At 36.2% G+C, this 18,644-nt stretch overlaps 2 protein-coding genes across 3 annotated transcripts; one reads left to right on the top strand and one right to left on the bottom strand.

The window, feature by feature from the left end:
* Positions 1-859: 859 nt before the first annotated feature.
* LOC104092736 (F-box/FBD/LRR-repeat protein At1g13570) lies at positions 860-3,827 on the top strand. The gene is made up of 4 exons (XM_070199730.1): positions 860-1,033; positions 2,018-2,854; positions 2,990-3,148; positions 3,238-3,827. Exons 2-4 carry the CDS (start codon positions 2,042-2,044, stop codon positions 3,532-3,534), a joined length of 1,269 nt encoding a protein of 422 aa, XP_070055831.1. The 5' UTR covers positions 860-1,033; positions 2,018-2,041; the 3' UTR covers positions 3,535-3,827.
* A 1,822-nt stretch (positions 3,828-5,649) lies between these two features.
* LOC104092735 (protein NSP-INTERACTING KINASE 2-like) lies at positions 5,650-10,027 on the bottom strand. 2 transcript variants are annotated; one of them, XM_009598402.4, is made up of 11 exons: positions 9,439-10,027; positions 9,193-9,322; positions 9,034-9,105; positions 8,858-8,947; positions 8,643-8,714; positions 8,489-8,548; positions 8,054-8,151; positions 7,792-7,941; positions 7,377-7,718; positions 6,260-6,639; positions 5,650-6,131 (listed from the first exon to the last, which is right to left on the bottom strand). In XM_009598402.4, the coding sequence occupies exons 1-11, from the start codon at positions 9,524-9,526 to the stop codon at positions 5,802-5,804; spliced, it is 1,812 nt and encodes a 603-aa protein (XP_009596697.1). In that variant the 5' UTR covers positions 9,527-10,027; the 3' UTR covers positions 5,650-5,801. The 2 variants fall into 2 exon arrangements, with proteins under 2 accessions (XP_009596697.1, XP_009596696.1); XM_009598401.4 differs by having other exon boundaries at positions 8,804-8,947; positions 9,439-10,026.
* Positions 10,028-18,644: the final 8,617 nt, after the last annotated feature.

An 18,644-nucleotide genomic window follows, 5' to 3' on the forward strand; every position in this document is an offset into this window, starting at 1 on the left:
CTAGGCCAGCCCAACATGGGAGGCTTTATTCTTATACTCATCTTTCTGCAAACTCAGCTTACCATGAGACTTCTGCCTAGTGACTTTGTCCCAGCTAACTAGGTGTATTTTTTTCTTGTTTGGAGGGGTGCCCGGATAAAATTCCTCTGGAATTTGGTTGGTAATTTTGGTAGGCTATCACTCAAAAGTCTTTTACAACAAGAGGATCGCCCACCCAACTAAAACATCAGTTTAGTGAGAAAGCTTCTATTTAACGGCGTACTCTTAAAAATGAAATCAGAATTCTCCATCATAACAAATAGAACAGAGAAATATGTTTATTGAATAATCTGGAAGGAATTACAAGAATAACCAAATATTGGGGATATCAGAATAAATAATTAAAGATGAAAAAAAGAATAAATAATTAAACAAAAAGAGAAAATTAAAAGAAATGAGTCTCCAACCGTAGGACTGCATCTAATTTCCGAAGAATAACATAGAAAAAGCAGAAAGGGAGATACTGGAGATGTAAATATGGAGTTAATTATGTAAATAAGAAGATATAACAAGAGCATACTAATGTGCAAATTTTTTGGCGAACAAATGTCACAACATAAAAAAGATCTAGTATTAATTTAGGAAGACGCGCTCAAAGAAATGGAGTTTATTCTCATAGCATACTTAAGTCATGTAGCTTATGGAATATTTCAAGAATTTATTTAATCTTTTCAATGTCCCACAAAAAAGATAACAAGAGCACCAAGAAGTCCTAAAATTCAACAATTTTAGAGGGTGAAGTATAATTTTCAAAATTACATGACAGGTCCTTATACTTTTAATAAACTACACATTGGAGTACTATATTTCATTTCATAGTTTGCCGTCATATGTAGGGCAGAGAAACATCGACTTGTCACGCATTCGCAGACACCCCCGCATGTAATACGTATCACTTTCCTGTCTCCTGTCTTGTTCGGCCGATGTACCGATCAGAAATATAACAGAATCAACTGTCCGAAAAATTCAAGAACCCTTGCAAATTCAATTTCAGGTTAATCTTTTAATTGAACTGTTATTTTGCTTTATACTTTGGTACTGTACAGCTTTTTGTTAAAGATTACATTTTTATCATCTGGGTGTGATTAAATTAGCTAATTTTGATATGGGTTTTGTCCAAAAAGTTGATAGAGGTTAAATTTATCTGTTGATTTATAGGCTATATGATGTAGACATTAAGAGTGTGTGTGATTTGGGTGATCGGAAGATTCTTGAATTTGGGATTCTGGGGTTTAGCAAATACATGATTTTGAAAAAAAAATTCCGTTGATTTTGATCACTACAAGTTGTACATTTTCTCGGAGACCCGTATTAAACTTTATTCTATTGAGGGTAGGGATGCAACGGTAGAATTGCTCATTTGATTACTTATAGTCTATGAATTCGAGTCGTGGAAACAGTCTCTTTGCATAAATGCTTATGTGCACCCACCTTCTAGTTCACAGGCGGATCAAAGATTTGAACTTTGTGGGTTCGAGTTCGAGATTCTACCACAACTCATTTGATTTATGGGTTCGAAATCAACTATTTGTACTTGTATATATATATACAGAGCTTTGAAATACCCATAACATATATATATACATATATACACAAGATGTACATAAAACTCTAGACCCAGTAACTCCAAAGGACGTGAAGCTTACGAATAAAGCTGAACTCGGACATCACCTACTGAGGAGGTCTACGATAGGTTAAGAGGTTGTGATATTGTGTTATAGTTTATTTTCTGTCCCATTTCTCCGTTTTCTGCATAATGAAGTGGTGCAGACAGAGAGATCTCATTAGTTTGGTCTAATTTGAAGTTTTCTAAAAGGTGGTATGTTTGTTGACAATTAACAGTGTGATGTCTTTTCTGAATGCTCTTTTTATGAGGAAAAAGTAGTGTAACTTTCTTTAGGTCTTTAGATTGAATCTGTAACAAAGAGTTCAGTTGTCTTTTCTGAAAGTTGAGAGGTTGAATTTGACTATTGTGCAGATATTATCCAACTGAAGTTGAAGAATGGACACTGATTCGGGTAGAGATTTAATAAGTGATTTGCCTCAAAGTATCTTAGAAACCATCCTCATAAAACTTCCATTACTAGATGCCGTAAGGACAAGCGTTTTGTCAAGGAAATGGAGATACAAGTGGGCAACCATTACGAAGCTTGTTTTTAATGACACATGTCTGATTCCTTGCCATGACAAAGCAATTATCAGTTGCAATCTTGTAAATTTCATTACCCGTTGCCTGTTTCTTCATGACGGACCGATTCACAAATTTGAATTGAATACTTCCTACTCACCAACTTCTCCTGATTTAGATCAATGGCTACTTTTCCTTTCGCGTAAAGATATCAAAGAGTTGAGTATTGATATAGGAGAAGATGATTGGTTTAGAGCACCTTCTTGTCTGTTCTTTTGTCCGAAGTTGACTCATTTGGTGCTTGTTCGATGTGAATTAAACCCTCCTCCAAATTTCAAAGGCTTCTTGTCTTTGAAGCACCTTAGCCTGCAACAAGTTATCATTCCTCCGCATGATATTGAAGGTCTGATCTCGAGTTGCCCTCTTCTTGAGAGCTTGACTTTGTCATATTTTGACAGTTTGGAGCTTACTATTCGAGCTCCAAATCTCAAATATTTGAATTTGGAAGGTGAATTTAAGGATATACGCCTTGAGAACACCCCACATTTGATCGGCATTTCAGTTGCTATGTATATGACTGATGATATAGCTGAGCACTTTGAACAAAGCTCAGGTTGCAATTTTGACAAGTTTCTTGGTTGTGTTCCTCGCCTTGAGAGGCTTATTGGCCATATTTACTTCACTAAAGTAAGGTTCTTTCCCGAAATTCGTGGGATCATAAAATACTTTCATGCATCTCCTTTTCCAGAAATGTTTTATTTACAGATTGAATATCTATAGTCTAACCCCTCCTTCCACCCTCTGTGTGTGGTGTGTGCGCAGTATTTGAGTATAGGTAATGAGCAAGGAAGCTTTCCCGTTATGTATCAAAATCTGAAGTTCATTGAACTGTACCAAGTTAGTTTTGAAGACATGAAAGAGTTACTTGTTGTGCTTCGCTTGATTGTGAGCTCCCCTAATCTAGAAGAGCTTCAGATATCAGTAAGTATTAGTCAAAATGTTTGATTTCTTATTCTAAACGATATAGATTTTCACAAACTGCTCCTGTTTATGCACCTTGTCTTTGTCAGAGTTCCTCAATCACAACTACGACTGATATTTATGATCTGGACTTTTGGGAGAAAGACTGGCCTGCTGACTGCACTTTCGGTAAACTGAAGATTGTGCAGATGTCTGATTTCTCTGGTCTGCCGCATGAAATAGTATTTATCAAATTCTTACTTGGACATTCGCCTGTGCTTGAACAAATGATTGTTGCTCCTACTATATATGTCACGGATAAAGTGGTGAAAATGTTGATTGATTTGTTAACTTTTCGACGGGCTTCTCCTCTAGCTACAGTCAAATTTGTTCAAGAGCCATTGTAGGTTCACGTACAAGATGTATGTTCTTTCTTCTTTGTTGTTCTATTCCTTTCTTTTTGCCCCTATAGGAAGGAAAATTGATCTGGAAATTCTTTACCAGAAACAGTAGCATGATATATATGTAGTTCACAACTTTTTACTTTATGGCTAGATGGTTTGCTTCCTTTTTTTAAGTACTGTGTTTGGTCAGAAAAGATTTGTGTATTTGATGTCTAGGAACAAATCAAAGGACGGATGATATTTTGGCATTCTTTGTGGTGGAAGAAAATGTTTAATATACAAGGGGATTTAGTCTACCGAGCATTACTTACATTCTTGAACTTTAGGGGTTGTTTGGTTCTCAGAAACTATACACAAATTATAACATGGTGATTATATTGCTGTGGATAATAATTGCTGGATCATTTTTATTTGTTATTCTATTAGATGTTTAGGGGCCAAATACCTATACGGTCCCTTAAACTTGGCTCCAGTTTCCATTTAGACACTTCAACTAAGGCCCGTACCTATTGTACACTTTAACCTAATGGAATATGTACCTATTAAATATCTCTCACTCGCCCGGTTTAAAAAGTTAAGTGCGTGTTGTTCACTTTCGGATGACGTGGTGAAACATCAAATTAAAGAGTGACATGTGGTTGTTCCCATTTTCCTTTTTCTTTATTTAAGGCTAAATAATCCAAATTGAAAAAGATTTACAAAACAAATTAAAAACTCTACTCCCCCCCTCCCCCACCCACTTCCCCACACCAAACTCACCTTTTCCAGACGGCCATCTCTTTTCCCCTTTCTTTTTTTCAAGCTCTGAGCTTCTTCCCTGCCCATTTACGTTTCCATATCTCTCTAGCCATGTCCAAACAAAAAGTATATTGTTTTCTTGGTTGGAAATTTTCCATATTTGTAGATGTGCAGCTTGGCCGTAAAATTTCACATCTGGACGGAAAATGTTGATGCAGATGCAATAGTTTGGTTAATCTTCATGTTTGCAGCTGCAAAATCAAGTCAAAATTGCTTGTTTTTTATGTCTGAAATTGCTGGTTTTTTCTTGTTGGATGATTTTTCTATGTAAACTCGGATCGATATTACATGGTGATGTTTGAAATTGCTGCGTCTTTTCCTGTTGGGTTTCTCTTTGCAAAATCTAGTTTTCTTAATTATTTTCCGAAATTTCTGAGTTTTTTTTTTTTGTTGCTTTCTCTCTTGCAAAATGGGTTTAACTTGTAAATAATTCAAATTTGAAGTGAATTCTAAGATGTATCTCTGAAATGAAAAGGTAATTCAAATACAAAGTTTAACATTACTGCAAATTCGAGTTTGAATTTCAAGATTTATCTCAGCCTCTTTTAATATATCATTTATCAGTTTCTCTTTCTTTGGCGTGTACGAAATTCTTTAAACTGAATTGATAAGTTAATCAATATTGGAAGTGAGATGAATCTGTAAAACGACGGGAAGAAATTGGGAGGAAAAGAATCCTGTGGTAGATGGAGGTAGCGATGGAGAAGATGAAGGAGAAGGAGAATAAAAAAATTATTTGAAGAAGAAAACAGAAAAAAATACAGGCCAAACATTTCTTCTTTCACACTCCGAATTTTGGGTACAAATCACACATCGTGCTACCTGTCATGAGGTGTTTAATAGGTACATATTATATTGTTAGTATCACGAATTAATTATGCATGGATTATCATACACAGATTGTTATAATAGTGATTAACACAATGTAAGAATTGTTATGCGGTAAATAATAACATAGTGATTATCCTACAGTGAAATGGTTGATGTAAATAATAACATAGTGATTATCCTACAGTGAAATGGTTGATGATTTAGCAGCAAAGCATCATCCCTACAACCCAGATGAGAAATATGTAGAGCCGAGGTTGAAGCGAAACTAGGGGATATAAGATGCTATGGAAGTTCCTTGCAATTTATCATGTGATCTAGAGTTGGTGCAAACTGCAATAACATTATTCGTTGTTCTTGTAAAATCACATTGGTTGTTAAATGAAGCCATAGTTCATTGGCTGTTTGCATCAAATGAAGAGTTTTCAGTTAGAGTGGGCATTATTACCTATGATTTTTGTATCTAAACTGATCAATTAGCAAGGGAATATATATAAAAAAGAAAAATAACTCAGCCTAAATAGTCAGTTGTTCACAAATTATCCTTTACAGTCAGAATGTATTCATATTTCTGTATGATCATATAAACAATCTCAAATATCACACAGGACAGGATTCTTGTTCTGGCATTCTGTCTTAGTTTATCATCTTGGACCAGATAGTTCCATTGCTTGTACAAGCAATGAAGAATCATTCTCAGTGAGATCAGAGTATCTTTCTGAAGAGGAAAACTCATTGGCTCTGCTGCATCTTGTGTTGGGTTCTGCTCTTTGAGAAGCTTCCCACTTCTCTGCTAGTCCATCCCCTTCTAGCATTCTAACAACTTCTGACATTCTTGGTCTCTGACTTGGGTGATACTGAGTGCACAATAATGCTACTTGTACCATTTCCTCTAGCTCAATCCTATCATAGTTGTTTTTCATGTCCTTGTCCACCAACATGTCTAGCTTTTTCTCCTGGTGTATCTTTTTTACCTGCAAGAAGAGACAAGTCCATAGGATACGTCCATATTTCAGACAGTGAATGCACGCGCACCTACTACTTATACATTTTCAGACGTTTTCTGTTGTGGAATCATGTATAGGGAATTCGTCATACTTACCCAGTCAAGCATGGCGCCTTTCTGGTTTGCTGCTTTACCAAATTCTAAAGCTCTTTGACCAGTGATCAATTCTAGCAAGAGAATACCAAAACCAAAAACGTCCGTTTTATCAGAGGACTGTCCGGTAGAAAGGTACTCGGGAGCTATATGTCCTACAGTACCCCTAACCGCGGTTGTGACATGTGAATCGTGATGATCCAAAAGCTTTGCCAATCCAAAATCACCCACAACAGCCTCACAGTAATCGTCAAGTAATATATTTGCAGCTTTCACGTCCCTGTGAATGATCTTAGGATCACACTGCTCATGCAGATATAATAAACCCCTTGCAGCTCCCAAAGCTATGCTTTTTCTTGTACTCCAATCCAAGGTTGGTTTGGCTGCAACAAATCACAGATATCAGCAAAGCATATAAGAAGAAAAAAAAGCAAATGTTGTGTCAGAGAGACTAGTAGATTTTGAAGGTTCATTACCAGGGGCGAAACTAGAATATTAGTAACGGTTCTGACGAACCTGGAAGCTTTTGCTTAGAACCTATATTTGCATTAGGAAATTCATTAAATATATATAAATATGTAAGTGTGAACCAAGTAACTAAAACTAGCTATTGGTTCAGTGGCAAAGTTCAGAACCCCACAAACTTCAAATCCTTCACTCTCGGAAATAAGAAGTTCTGGTCCGGGAGGGATATTTCTCTTTCTAACCAAACAATTACTAGTACACCTATTGTGATTCCTAATACAAGAGTCAAAATAGGGACAACCATCCATATGATCGCCTAGACTTCTTTTAAGGATTCCAATTTGGAAAAATAATTGACAGTCTCTATTTATGTTGTATCAATTATCATCAACGATCAATTTTTTCCATAATGATATCTATGCTACCTAGTAATTTCATAATATTAGCCAATCTTATTCTTTTTAACTAACTGAGGAAGAATTTGCAAATTGATAAAACCTGTTGTTATTGTTGGTTGTCTTATACTTTTTCACAAATTTATTTACTTGGAAACTTTTGGGAAAATACTTGTTCAAACACAAAAGTCTATCGAATGCACAATCTTTAACAGGAGGAAAAGACTATCTAAAGAGCAGAAGTTCTTGGATATGTTTACCCTTGAGACGTGAAGCTACACTTCCATTAGACATGTAAGGATAGACCAGCAGCCTTTCAGTTGGTGTCATGCAAAATCCATACAACCGGAGAAGATTGCGATGAACTGCTAGGCTGATCAACGCGACTTCAGTCTGAAATTGCTTATCGCCTCCAGCTGCATTTCCATCTTTGAGCCTTTTCACAGCTACAATATTCCCATCATGGAGACGACCTTTATAAACATGTCCAAAACCACCTTTCCCTAGTATGTTCTTGCTGCTGAAGTTGTTTGTGGCACCTTGAAGTTCCTTAAATTGGAACCTCCTTAAGTTGCCTAAGCACACTTCTTCATGATGTTGTTCTGCAATTATGAACAATTAAGAGGATCGCGGAGCTAAAACTGCACGCTATAGTTCCAGTCAAAGAGTATTTACCATTACTGTCAAAGAAAATCTGCTTGTTGTGCTTTTGTCTCCACCACAGAAAGAAGCCAAACCCGGCTATTAGTAGGCAGATGCACCCTAGACTTGTCCCAAAGGCGAAGGCAAACTTGTGAGTCTTTGATTTTCCAGAAGGCTGAGTATCTGAGACAGCAGCACAAGATTTTCAGCTGGGAATGGACTATATAAATTTACAAGTTTTTATCAGCAGAGAAAACAAGTGAAGCCAATTTACATCTCTATGGCTAGTTCTTACCTTGTGGATTGTTTAAAGAGAAGGAGAGGGGCATTGGTGTTGTTCCATTGCATTCTGCCTCTTTACCAGTTGCACATATCATGGGATTCCCTAAAATGCTGTATCAATAAGAACAAAAAGACATAAATACAAATATCTGGTTTCAACAACAACAACAACAAATCCAGTAAAAATCCCACAAGTGGGTCTAGGGAGGGTAGTGTGTAAGCAGACGACCTTACCCCTACCTTGAGGGCAGAGAAGCTGTTTCCGATAGACCCCTCGGCTCAAGGAAAAATGAACAGAAAGCAGTAATAACAACAAGATAATAAGAAAACAAGTGGAATGATCAACATGTAGTAATAGAGATCTAACACTAATAGAATACAAGGCTGCCTACTAATACTACTGGTACGGGGAGAAAGTGGAATACTTAGACTTCTTTAAGAGCCTTACTTGAATGTTTTAGCAAGAAGCCTTGGCACAGGACCACTGAGATTGTTGAAAGACAAGTCCCTGAACATGAAAAACAGAAACCCATATTGATTTTCCCAAGTGAAGTATTATAGATAATATGAATAACTCACAGAAAAAGGTTTTAGAGAAATACATAAGTGACAGCTGAGTCATATTGGCCAAGTCCACAGGAACTGCTCCAGTTAGACTGTTGTTGTTTAATCTCCTATAATTAACATTTAAAAACACAATCATTAGTCTCTTTTTAACTTAAAAAACTTATTTTTATCAGATCTTAAAGTTCTCATTGTTTACAAGTATTGGAGGCTTTTCAGTTGAGCTAAAGAGGAAGGGATTTCGCCGGTTAACTTGTTATCAGAAAGATCAATTGTCTTAAGTTTTGGAAGCATTCCAAGCTCCAAAGGAATTGATCCTGATATATTATTGCTCTGCAGAAGTCTGTAAAACAGGACACTCATATTAGTAACACTTAAAAATCAATCATTTGATATTTTATTTCCTTTTGTTGTTATATAAGTACTCACACAAGCTCAAGGTGAGTCAAATTGTGGATATATGGTGATATTTTGCCAGACAAACTTTGGCTAGGACTTGCCCTGCATAATCAGCAATTCAACTATTATTAGAAAATTGTCTAAAAATTGTACAAGTGTAAACAAAGGATCAGAAAATTATTTACTCACAGGCCAATGACAAATTTATCAGTTGAACAAGTCACCATATTCCAGCTACAGGGATCAACAGCATTTTCATCCCAGTTCAAAACATTATGAGGATCATTTAAAACCTTCTTTATCTCCATTAAAGCTTGCACTGACAAATCAGTGAGGAAAAAAAAAACATTCTTGAGATTTTTTTCAGAAGCCCCACAAAAGGAAAAGAATAAAACAAACCAAACCAAAATCCTTCAATATTTCATAAGAACTAACCTTCATAATTGACACCAGCTGGAGTAAGCATAGCATTAGCATAAGCCAAGAAGCAGAATAAGGTCAAATATCCCAAAACAGCATTCATTTTTCTTGCTTTTACTGGTTTTAGAAGTCCAAGAAAACAACTTCCCAGAAGCCAAAATGAAATTCTTGATGAAGGAATAAGCTTTTTGGAGAAGATGTTTGAAAGTAGACTTTGTTTTGGTATGAATATCAACCCCTTAAACAAACACTTTCAACCAAGTCCCCTCTGCTCTACAACAACACATGAACATACTGGTTGCACTCACTCATTCACTTGCAGCTTTGTGTAAGAGCCCTCAAATAACAAAACTAGAGGGTACTAGTGGTTAAAAGTGTGAAGCCAAATAACATGCATGCCACTTTTGTTCAGCAAAGTAAAGCAAAGAATATACTTATATAAGAAAAGTAAAAAAGCATGAAAATTTTGAATTATCCTAGTCTAGAGAAATTCAAAAGGTGGTGGAAAAGAAAATTCCTTCAATCATGCATTGTCTAAGAGGGAAGGTGACTATACACTATCCAGAATTTTTAAGTTTCAGTTTTTTTTCAAGAATTTAAAATGAAAAGGTATTCCATATGCTGACTGTTAAGCACTATAATGATTAATATAAATATAAATATAAATGTACTTAATCAGATAACACTTTGTGGGACATGTGGAGTTGTTGTTGTGGGGGGGTAGGCTTTGGATAAAGGAAGACTGAAATAGTAGTATAAGAATATGCTTATTGGGATTTGCTTCAATTTGCTGAGTTTCCCTGTGAGTTTGGTAATCTGCAAAATTGATTTATTTAGGGGGAAAAAATATCATGGATATATGTGCAGACATACTAAGCTGATGTTTTTGCATAAATCCAGAAGACAGTATCTTCCCTGTCCTCAGGCAATCAAATTGTGGAGAGTGAAGTCATATGTACAGCTCCACCCCACTTAGTGCCAAAGACTTTTTTTTTCAATTTTTTTATTATACTAGTTATTATGCACGTGCGTTACACGTAAATCTTTAGTCAAAATTTTTATGTGAAAGAACAACTAACTAAATTTATCAGCAAATTATTTACAAGATGAAATGATCATTGTAAAGTAATTGACGTGATAAAAATACGACAATCATTTTGAATCTAGAAATTAATGGTATTACATAAACAGAATACTTGAATTCAAAATGATATCGTCTTAACCTACAAAGATGATAAATTTACTTAATTAGTCTCCTCTGCATTATTAGAACCACTTTATTATCATGTAAAAGAAAGATATTCATAGAAACTTGCCCCTGTATTTTTTTCCTTTAAGATTAGATTTTATATTTTGAAAATTATTATTTAATTATTTTTTATTAATTAATATTTTAAAATTAACTCAATTATTTGAATTATGTAGTAACTCATGATATTTAGGAACATAAAGTATGTTATAAAAGATATCTAACTTAATTTAGTTTTTAACTTTATATGAACTAATATAAATTAAGATTTTAAAGGGTTGTAAGATTTTTTTACTTAACTTAAAATGTTATAAATGTTTTTAGATCTTAATACTAAATTTTTCTTTTATATTTGTAAAAATTTAAGATCCCTAAATTAATTAAATTTTTTTCCCTTCTCCAAATAGAACTCAAAATTCTCACGTTCCGGAATTGCCGTACTGAATATAGACTCTTCCTTTTTCAAATACAACACATCCTGAGGAAGAACCTTGTATTGACTTTACAATATGCTACATAAATCTCCTATTCTCCCACAATTATATATTTTTGTGATTAGGAATAATAATTCTTTTTAAAAGAAAATTATGGACATGCCTTTTTAATCCAAGTAGAATCAACTTTGTAGGGTTGATGTATACGTAGTTTAAGTCGAAAAAGAATTTCATAATTAGGTAATTTAAATTAGATCCTTAAATTATACAAATATTTAAGTGCATAAAAGTCAATCAATATTTCGGAAATATTTTAGTCGTTCAACATTTAGCATAAATTATTCGTGCTTTTATAATAATATAGATAGTGCGATGGAAAAAGAAAATCGAATTATAAGGTGGGAAATCGAACCTTGTAAAAGTTTAGGTGATCAATCAATTGCACTACTAGGATTCTTCTTGCTCAAGGCTAACTTTGGACTTTCCATTTTTTTGAAAGGCTAACCGGGGACTTTCCATTTTTTTCCTTATTCTAAAATCAAAATCTTTTGAAAGAAAGAAAGGAACTATTTATGTTTTGGTAAATTAACTGTTATGACCCATAAGCAATGTTTTAAAAAGCGGGAATGCGAGGCAAGATCTTTTACTTAATGTGGGACGAGGGTTAAGCCCCGAGATATAAGGCGTAGATCCCATGGATTTTTAAAATTTTCAATTAATAAATTATTAAAATAGCATAATAACATCAAAAAATATATAAAGTACATTATAAAAACAAAATATCTAATTTTCATATACGTATAAATAATGCAATAGTGTTAGAGTTACTAGGAGATAAAAATGAACTATAACATCTTATCTTTCGAATAATTAAAAAATTATAATTTCTTAAAAAATATTATCAAACTTCGCAATTTACCTCTCTAAAAGTTAATAATTAATAAACTTCATTAGTACTGTAATTTAAAATATTACTCCTTATGAGTAAATATAAAATTGCTTGAAAATAACAAAACAATAAAAATATGATAATTTTGAGAGACATAAAAGTAAGATATGAAGACTTATAGTAAGTGAAGATATAAATCTTAACTATCTATTTTCAGAAGAAATATTCAAATATTATTCACCGTCACGATGTTCTTAATTAGTAATTATGCAATATCATGACTCACTATTTTGAGTTACTCTCAATCTTTGTATTTCTATAGATGAAAAGAACTTCAATCTTTCATTTGCTAAAAAATTTTGAGTGTCGGCATTGCTAATTAGGGAATTTGACACGTAGTTTTTGTTACGAACTGTTAGGCGAGCCCCGAGCATTAGGCGTATTTCGGCGCACAATCGGACATTTGGGACGTAAGCCTTACAAGACTAAGTCTGAGCCTCGGGACATTTTGATATTGCCTCGCCCCGGAGCGAGTGCTGAGGTGAGTCCCAAGAAAACACTGACCATAAGTGTTTGAATTTGGAAATAGCATGTTAGTATAAAAGAAATTTTATATTGTTAGTATAATCTGGCGACCTTTTTTCTATGTGACCAATATGTAAACAATGATTTTTAAGAGGTTTTTAAGTAACCACGTGTGTAAAAGAAAAAAGTTTATTTTCAACGTAAATGTATTGAACTCAGTGTTACTTTAAGAACGTTTGCACTTGTAAATTAACCGATTAATTTAAAGTTAACATTTCTGTCCAGCATCTGATGTCTCAGTATTGATGGAGAGTATGCTTATACATTTTTATTCAGGAAAAGAATGAAGATCCTCCTTCCACTTATAGATTTTAATTTGAATTCTTTTTTTTTTTAATTTTTTTCTCCCAAATTAAGAGGATCTACAGTGTTTCCACACTTCCCCTCCAACATGACTCGAACTCAGGATCTAACGATCATGGGTGTAGGTATTTTTGCCGACCGAGCAAGATTCACTTGTCATTTGAATTCTTTGAAAAAGCTTTATAGTGGAATCAATTAAGTTCGATAATTTTATCCTTATTCACTTTTACTTTAATTTTAGCCAAAAAGAAAAATACTAGTATGACAAAGAGGGGGTTGTGTTAAAGGAATTGTGGTAGGGAAGGACCACTGGAGAGAGGGTTGACTTTGGGGGATGAGGTAGACATTATTTTATGTATTTTTTCCCCTTTTTAGGTAGAGATCTTTCATTTAATAAAAAATGTCGAATCTTTTGTAAGAAATTTAATTAAAGAGTTAGGTAAAACAGATAAACCGCACCAAATTAATAATTTAAGTCAAATCGGGAAAATAAATCCGATCATAATTTGATTTGATTTGATTTGGTGTTAGAGGAAAAAAACCCGGTTATAATTGATTTGATTTGATTTTAACTAAAAAAGAGTCGAATCGAAACCAAACCAACACGATATTACATATAATTTTTAAAAAATTGTATACATATAAATATTTATTATAATATAATTTATAAATATTTCATAAACTTTTTCACAGTTTTATTATTAAACATATTATTTCAAGTTTGAACTTAACATTCTTGAATGGTCCAATAAATTTTATAGCCCATAATGGTGGTACTTCAGATCAATACTAATGCTAACGAGAGAAATTCAATTCAACACTAGAAATATCAATAGTGTTGGATATCTATTTTTAAGTTTTGCATTGATTTATAATGAAAATGCATAACTTAGTTTATCTTTTTTTTTGCTTAGTTGTGTAATTAATAATACATATTAGTTGTACTTATTTTAGCATGACTTATATACGTAATTTTAGATTAAGTTAATTTTTATTATGGCTTATTAGTTAGTAATATTTTCTTTATGAATTTTATTATCTTCGTTATTGAATATTTTAGTACAATGCTATGACTCATCTCATATTATTGTATTATTTTTTTGAAAAATATATTATATAGTTGTATCCTACTAGGACTAAAGAAATATTTGGAGCACAAGTTATATAATTTGTGCTATGAAGACTTACCGGGAAAAAATCTAAAAACCCGAAAAAATTCAAAAAAATCGAGAAAAATCAAGATTGAAAAATCCGACTTTGTTGGTTTAGTTTGGTTTATAGATTTTAAAACCCGACACCACTGGTTTGGTGGTTTGATTTGGTAATTGAAAAATCCGAACCAACTCAGCCTATGTACACCCCTAGTTTTAGGCGTCGAGAGAAGGAAATTCAAGAAAAGTAGACACGTGAATAAGGTAAGAAAATTTGATATATTATATTAAAAACATTTAAATTTATATAATATATTTTTTTTAAAAAGGGGTTCGGATTCCTTCCGCCCCTAGCCTAGGGTGTGATAAAGGTTTTTTTCATCATTAGTTGATATCGTGACTCTTGTCTTTGTATACGGGTAAAACTGGGATCATGGTATACCCCGGTCTCCGATAAAATAAGTCAAGCTCGAGACATGATAATAGGAGACCGAGATCGAGGCAAAGGTCTTATCAAGTCAGAATCCGGGGGCACGACGCCCGCCCTCGAGAATATTGGGGTTACGGTTAGGATTCGGTCTTAGCCTTGAATGACTTTGAAGAACATTGTCAGACAACCGGGTGTGAGCACCTAATTTTTGACCGTGTGTGACACCGAACACGGCCAACGAAAGGTCGTAATATCTGTGACTAGCCGGATATCTCGGCGGTGATCTCGGCACGTATCGATGAAGAACCGACAATCAGTTAATCAGAAGATTTTTACCTTCTATAGAGTTGTACCTAGAGTAGGATTCCCCTATTATATAAAGGGGGTCTGATAATTCATTAAACATATTGTAACGCGTATTCCAAAGTAATATATTATTATTTTATCTGTTATTAGCTTTTTCTCTTGTTCATCAATGCTGGCCATAACGAGCCCGGATTAAGGGAAAATATTTCAATAAGGCTAGAACTATCATCCTCGTGCAGTTTGAACCTATTTTATCTTTAGTTGTTCAATTCTACTTAATTTATTGCTCTGTATCAAATTAATCCGCATATCTTTAAAACCACTTATAAATTTAATTGTTATTCGATTTTGAGGGTAAACAATTTGGTGTCCACCGTGGGGCTAAGGATAATAGCGACGATTTGATACAAATTTTCGTAATACACCCTACTTCACACTTGTTCTTTGAAGTTCCTTTGATTTCAGGTCTGCGTTAAAATGTCAAACTCCCAATCTGCCCCTCTAAACATGGATGCCGAGTCTTGCCACCATGGCGAGAACAACAATATAGTGCCCGGTAATGAGGTGCCCCCCGCCGATCCCAATGGAATTCCGAACGTGGACCCGATCGACGCCAGCTCACATATGGCCATCAACACGAGTTTGCCCACCGATCCTGAGTACAGTATCCGCGGGGGAGTCCGGTCGGTAGCTCAAAATTCTCGTGATTGTAAGGGAGATAGGATCAACTTGCGGGTGATCTTCGAAATGCTGCAGGCTCAGCAGGCAGTGATAGCCCAACTGCAGAACCGAAGCCGCGCTCCCAGTAGAGTTGAGCTCGAATCATCTCGAAAAAACACTCGCAGAAATGAACCAGCCGCAAATAGGCCAAATGAAGTTGAACCCAGAACCAAGCCCGAAATAATAAAGATGATCGAGGAATTGAAAAGGCGAGTGAACATGGGAGAAAAGAAAATCGAAGTTAACGACAAGAATGTGGAGACTTACAACTCCAGAGTCGACCAAATCCCCGGAGCGCCACCAATATTGAAAGGCCTAGATTACAAGAAGTTTGTTCAGAAACCCTTCCCTCCGAGCGCAGCCCCGAAGCCGATCCCTAAAAAGTTCTGCATGCCTGAAATTCCTAAGTACAACAGGATAATTGACCCAAATGAACATGTGACCTCATACACATGTGCCATCAAGGGGAATGACTTAGAAGATGATGAGATTGAATCTATCTTGCTGAAAAAATTCGGAGAGACCTTGTCAAAAGGAGCTATGATATGGTATGAGAACCTACCTCCTAACTCTATTGACTCATTTGCTATGCTTGCAGATTCATTCGTAAAAGTGCATGCCGGGGCTATCAAGGTCGAGACGAGGAAGTCGAACCTTTTCAAAATGAAACAGAGGGATAATGAGATGCTCAAATAATTCGTGTCCCAGTTTCAGATGGAACGGATGGACCTGCCTCCGGTCGTGGACGATTGAGCCGTTCAGGCCTTTACCCAAGGACTCAATACTCGAAGCTCGTTGGCTTCGCAACAGTTGAAGCAAAATCTGGTAGAATATCCGGCTATAACTTGGGCCGATGTGCATAACCGATATCAGTCAAAAATTAGAGTCGAAGATGATTAGCTTGGAGCCCCTTCTAGGTCTGTTTATCCTATCTGAGCCAGTGACATACCCAAAAGAGACATTGATCGTGAACCAAGGCCAAGTAGGGACTGATATTAGCTGTATATCGGTGATCGTAGGAGTAACAGATCCGTACGAAACCCTGTGAGAAATGAAAGGAGAAGCGATCGGAGACAAAATAATCGGGGACTCATAAGCAAAAACGGTTTTGACAGGCCAATCGGGCCTAAGGAAGCACCAAGGTTATGAGAGTAGAACTTCAACGTTGATGTTGCTGCTATCATAACCGCCATCGGATGCATCAGAGACACCAAGTGGCCTCGAACTCTACAGTATGATCTATTCCAAAGGGATCCTAACCTAATGTGCAAATATTATGGCACTCACGACCACAGAACGGAGGACTGCCGACAATTAAGAGGAAGTAGCCCGGTTATTCAAGAACGGACATCTCAGAGAGTTCCTAAGCGATCGAGCCAAGAATCATTTCAGGAATAGAGATTCGAATAAACAGATCGAGCAGGAGGAACTTCAGCATGCCATTAACATGATCATCAGCGGGGTCGACGTTCCCCAGGGGCTGATGCTAAAGCACACCAAAGTATCCATCACAAGGGAAAAATAGACTCGGGATTACGTGCCAGATGGAACCTTGTATTTCAACGACGAGGACGCTGAAGGGATCATGCAGCCCCACAACGATGCACTGGTAATATCTGTACTCATAAATAAATCTTGAGTTATGCGTGTATTGATTGATCCAGGTAGCTCGACCAACATTATTAGATTGAGGGTCGTTGAACAGCTCGGTCTACATGATCAGATCGTGCGTGTAGTCCGAGTTCTAAACGGATTCAACATCGCATGTGAGACCACTAAAAGGGAGAACATTACCGGTAAACATTGCCGGGACCATTCGGGAAGCCAAGTTTTATGTAATCTAAGGAGAGATGAGGTACACTGCTCTGTTCGGAAGGCCATGGATACACAACATGAGGGAGGTACCCTCGACTCTGCACCAAGTGATGAAATTCCCAATGCCAGGAGGGATAAAAACAATTTACAAAGAATAACCGGATGCAAAAGAAAATATTCACGGTCGACGAGGTGGTTCCAGTATCCGCACTTACAATGACAAAAGGTCTAGGTTCGGCCACCAAGCAAGAAGCCAAATAGCAATTACCTACACCGGCCCCAACCCAACCCTAGAAGCAGGGGAATGATGAAGACGACGATTACGGGGTTCCCAGGTCTTTTATAGCCCCCGACGATTCCGATGCTACCAAATCGACAGTCGAGGAACTGGAGCAAGTTGTACTGATCGAGCACTTGCCCGATCGAAAGGTAAACCTAGGCACGGGGTTGAGTCCCGATCTCAGGAAAAAACTCATTTAATTCCTTATAGGTAACATAGATTGTTTTGCTTGGTCCCACCTTGATATGACAGGGATCCCACCGGAAATAACCACTAACAAGTTAAGCCTGGACCCAAAATTCCACTCGGTCAAGCAGAAGAGGAGACCCCAGTCCGAGGTCAAGCATGCGTTCATTAAGGACGAGATATAAAAATTCCTTAAAATAGGGTCCATCCGGGAGGTTAAGTACCCAGACTTGTTAGCAAACGTAGTAGTAGTCCCTAAAAAGGGAAACAAATTAAGAATGTGTATAGACTATAAAGATTTGAATAAGGCATGTCCAAAGGACTCTTTCACTTTGCCTTACATCGATCGCATGATCGATGCAATGGCCGGCCACGAGACCCTCAATTTTCTCGACGCTTATTCCGGGTACAACCAAATTCGGATGGACCCGGGCGATCAGGAAAAGACTTCCTTCATCACTAAGTACGACACATACTGCTATAACGTGATGCCATTCGGACTAAAAATTATTGGTGCCACCTATCAACGCCTAGTAAATTGGATGTTCGAAGAACAAATAGGAAAATCAATTGAGGTTTACATTGACGATATGTTGATTAAGTCCCTGCGAGCAGAGGACCATTTGAAACATTTGCAGGAAACCTTCAGCATATTGAGGAAGTACAATATGAAGCTAAACCCGGAGAAATGTGCATTCAGGGTCGGGTTTAGGAAATTCCTCGGGTTCATGGTATCCAACCGGGGAATCGAGATTAATCCCGATAAGATCAAGGCCATCGAAGATATCACTGTTGCGGACAACATCAAGGCCGTTGAAAGTTTAACCAGATGCATAGATGCCCTGGGGAGATTCATATTGAAGGCCTCCGACA

The sequence above is a fragment of the Nicotiana tomentosiformis genome, chromosome 4 (genome assembly GCF_000390325.3).
Source record: "Nicotiana tomentosiformis chromosome 4, ASM39032v3, whole genome shotgun sequence".
Classification (NCBI taxonomy): Eukaryota; Viridiplantae; Streptophyta; class Magnoliopsida; order Solanales; family Solanaceae; genus Nicotiana; species Nicotiana tomentosiformis.

Bases quoted from the DNA above. Each gene is read 5' to 3' on its own strand.
- LOC104092735 (XM_009598401.4), bottom strand. From the start codon at position 9,526: ATGAATGCTGTTTTGGGATATTTGACCTTATTCTGCTTCTTGGCTTAT. The intron at 8,152-8,488 runs GTAAGGCTCTTA...TTATTGATACAG, and splicing joins CTTCTTGCTAAAACATTCAA to CATTTTAGGGAATCCCATGA. The intron at 7,942-8,053 runs GTAAGAACTAGC...CTGCTGTCTCAG, and splicing joins CTCTTTAAACAATCCACAAG to ATACTCAGCCTTCTGGAAAA.
- LOC104092736 (XM_070199730.1), top strand. From the start codon at position 2,042: ATGGACACTGATTCGGGTAGAGATTTAATAAGTGATTTGCCTCAAAGT. The intron at 2,855-2,989 runs GTAAGGTTCTTT...GTGTGTGCGCAG, and splicing joins GCCATATTTACTTCACTAAA to TATTTGAGTATAGGTAATGA. The intron at 3,149-3,237 runs GTAAGTATTAGT...TGTCTTTGTCAG, and splicing joins TAGAAGAGCTTCAGATATCA to AGTTCCTCAATCACAACTAC.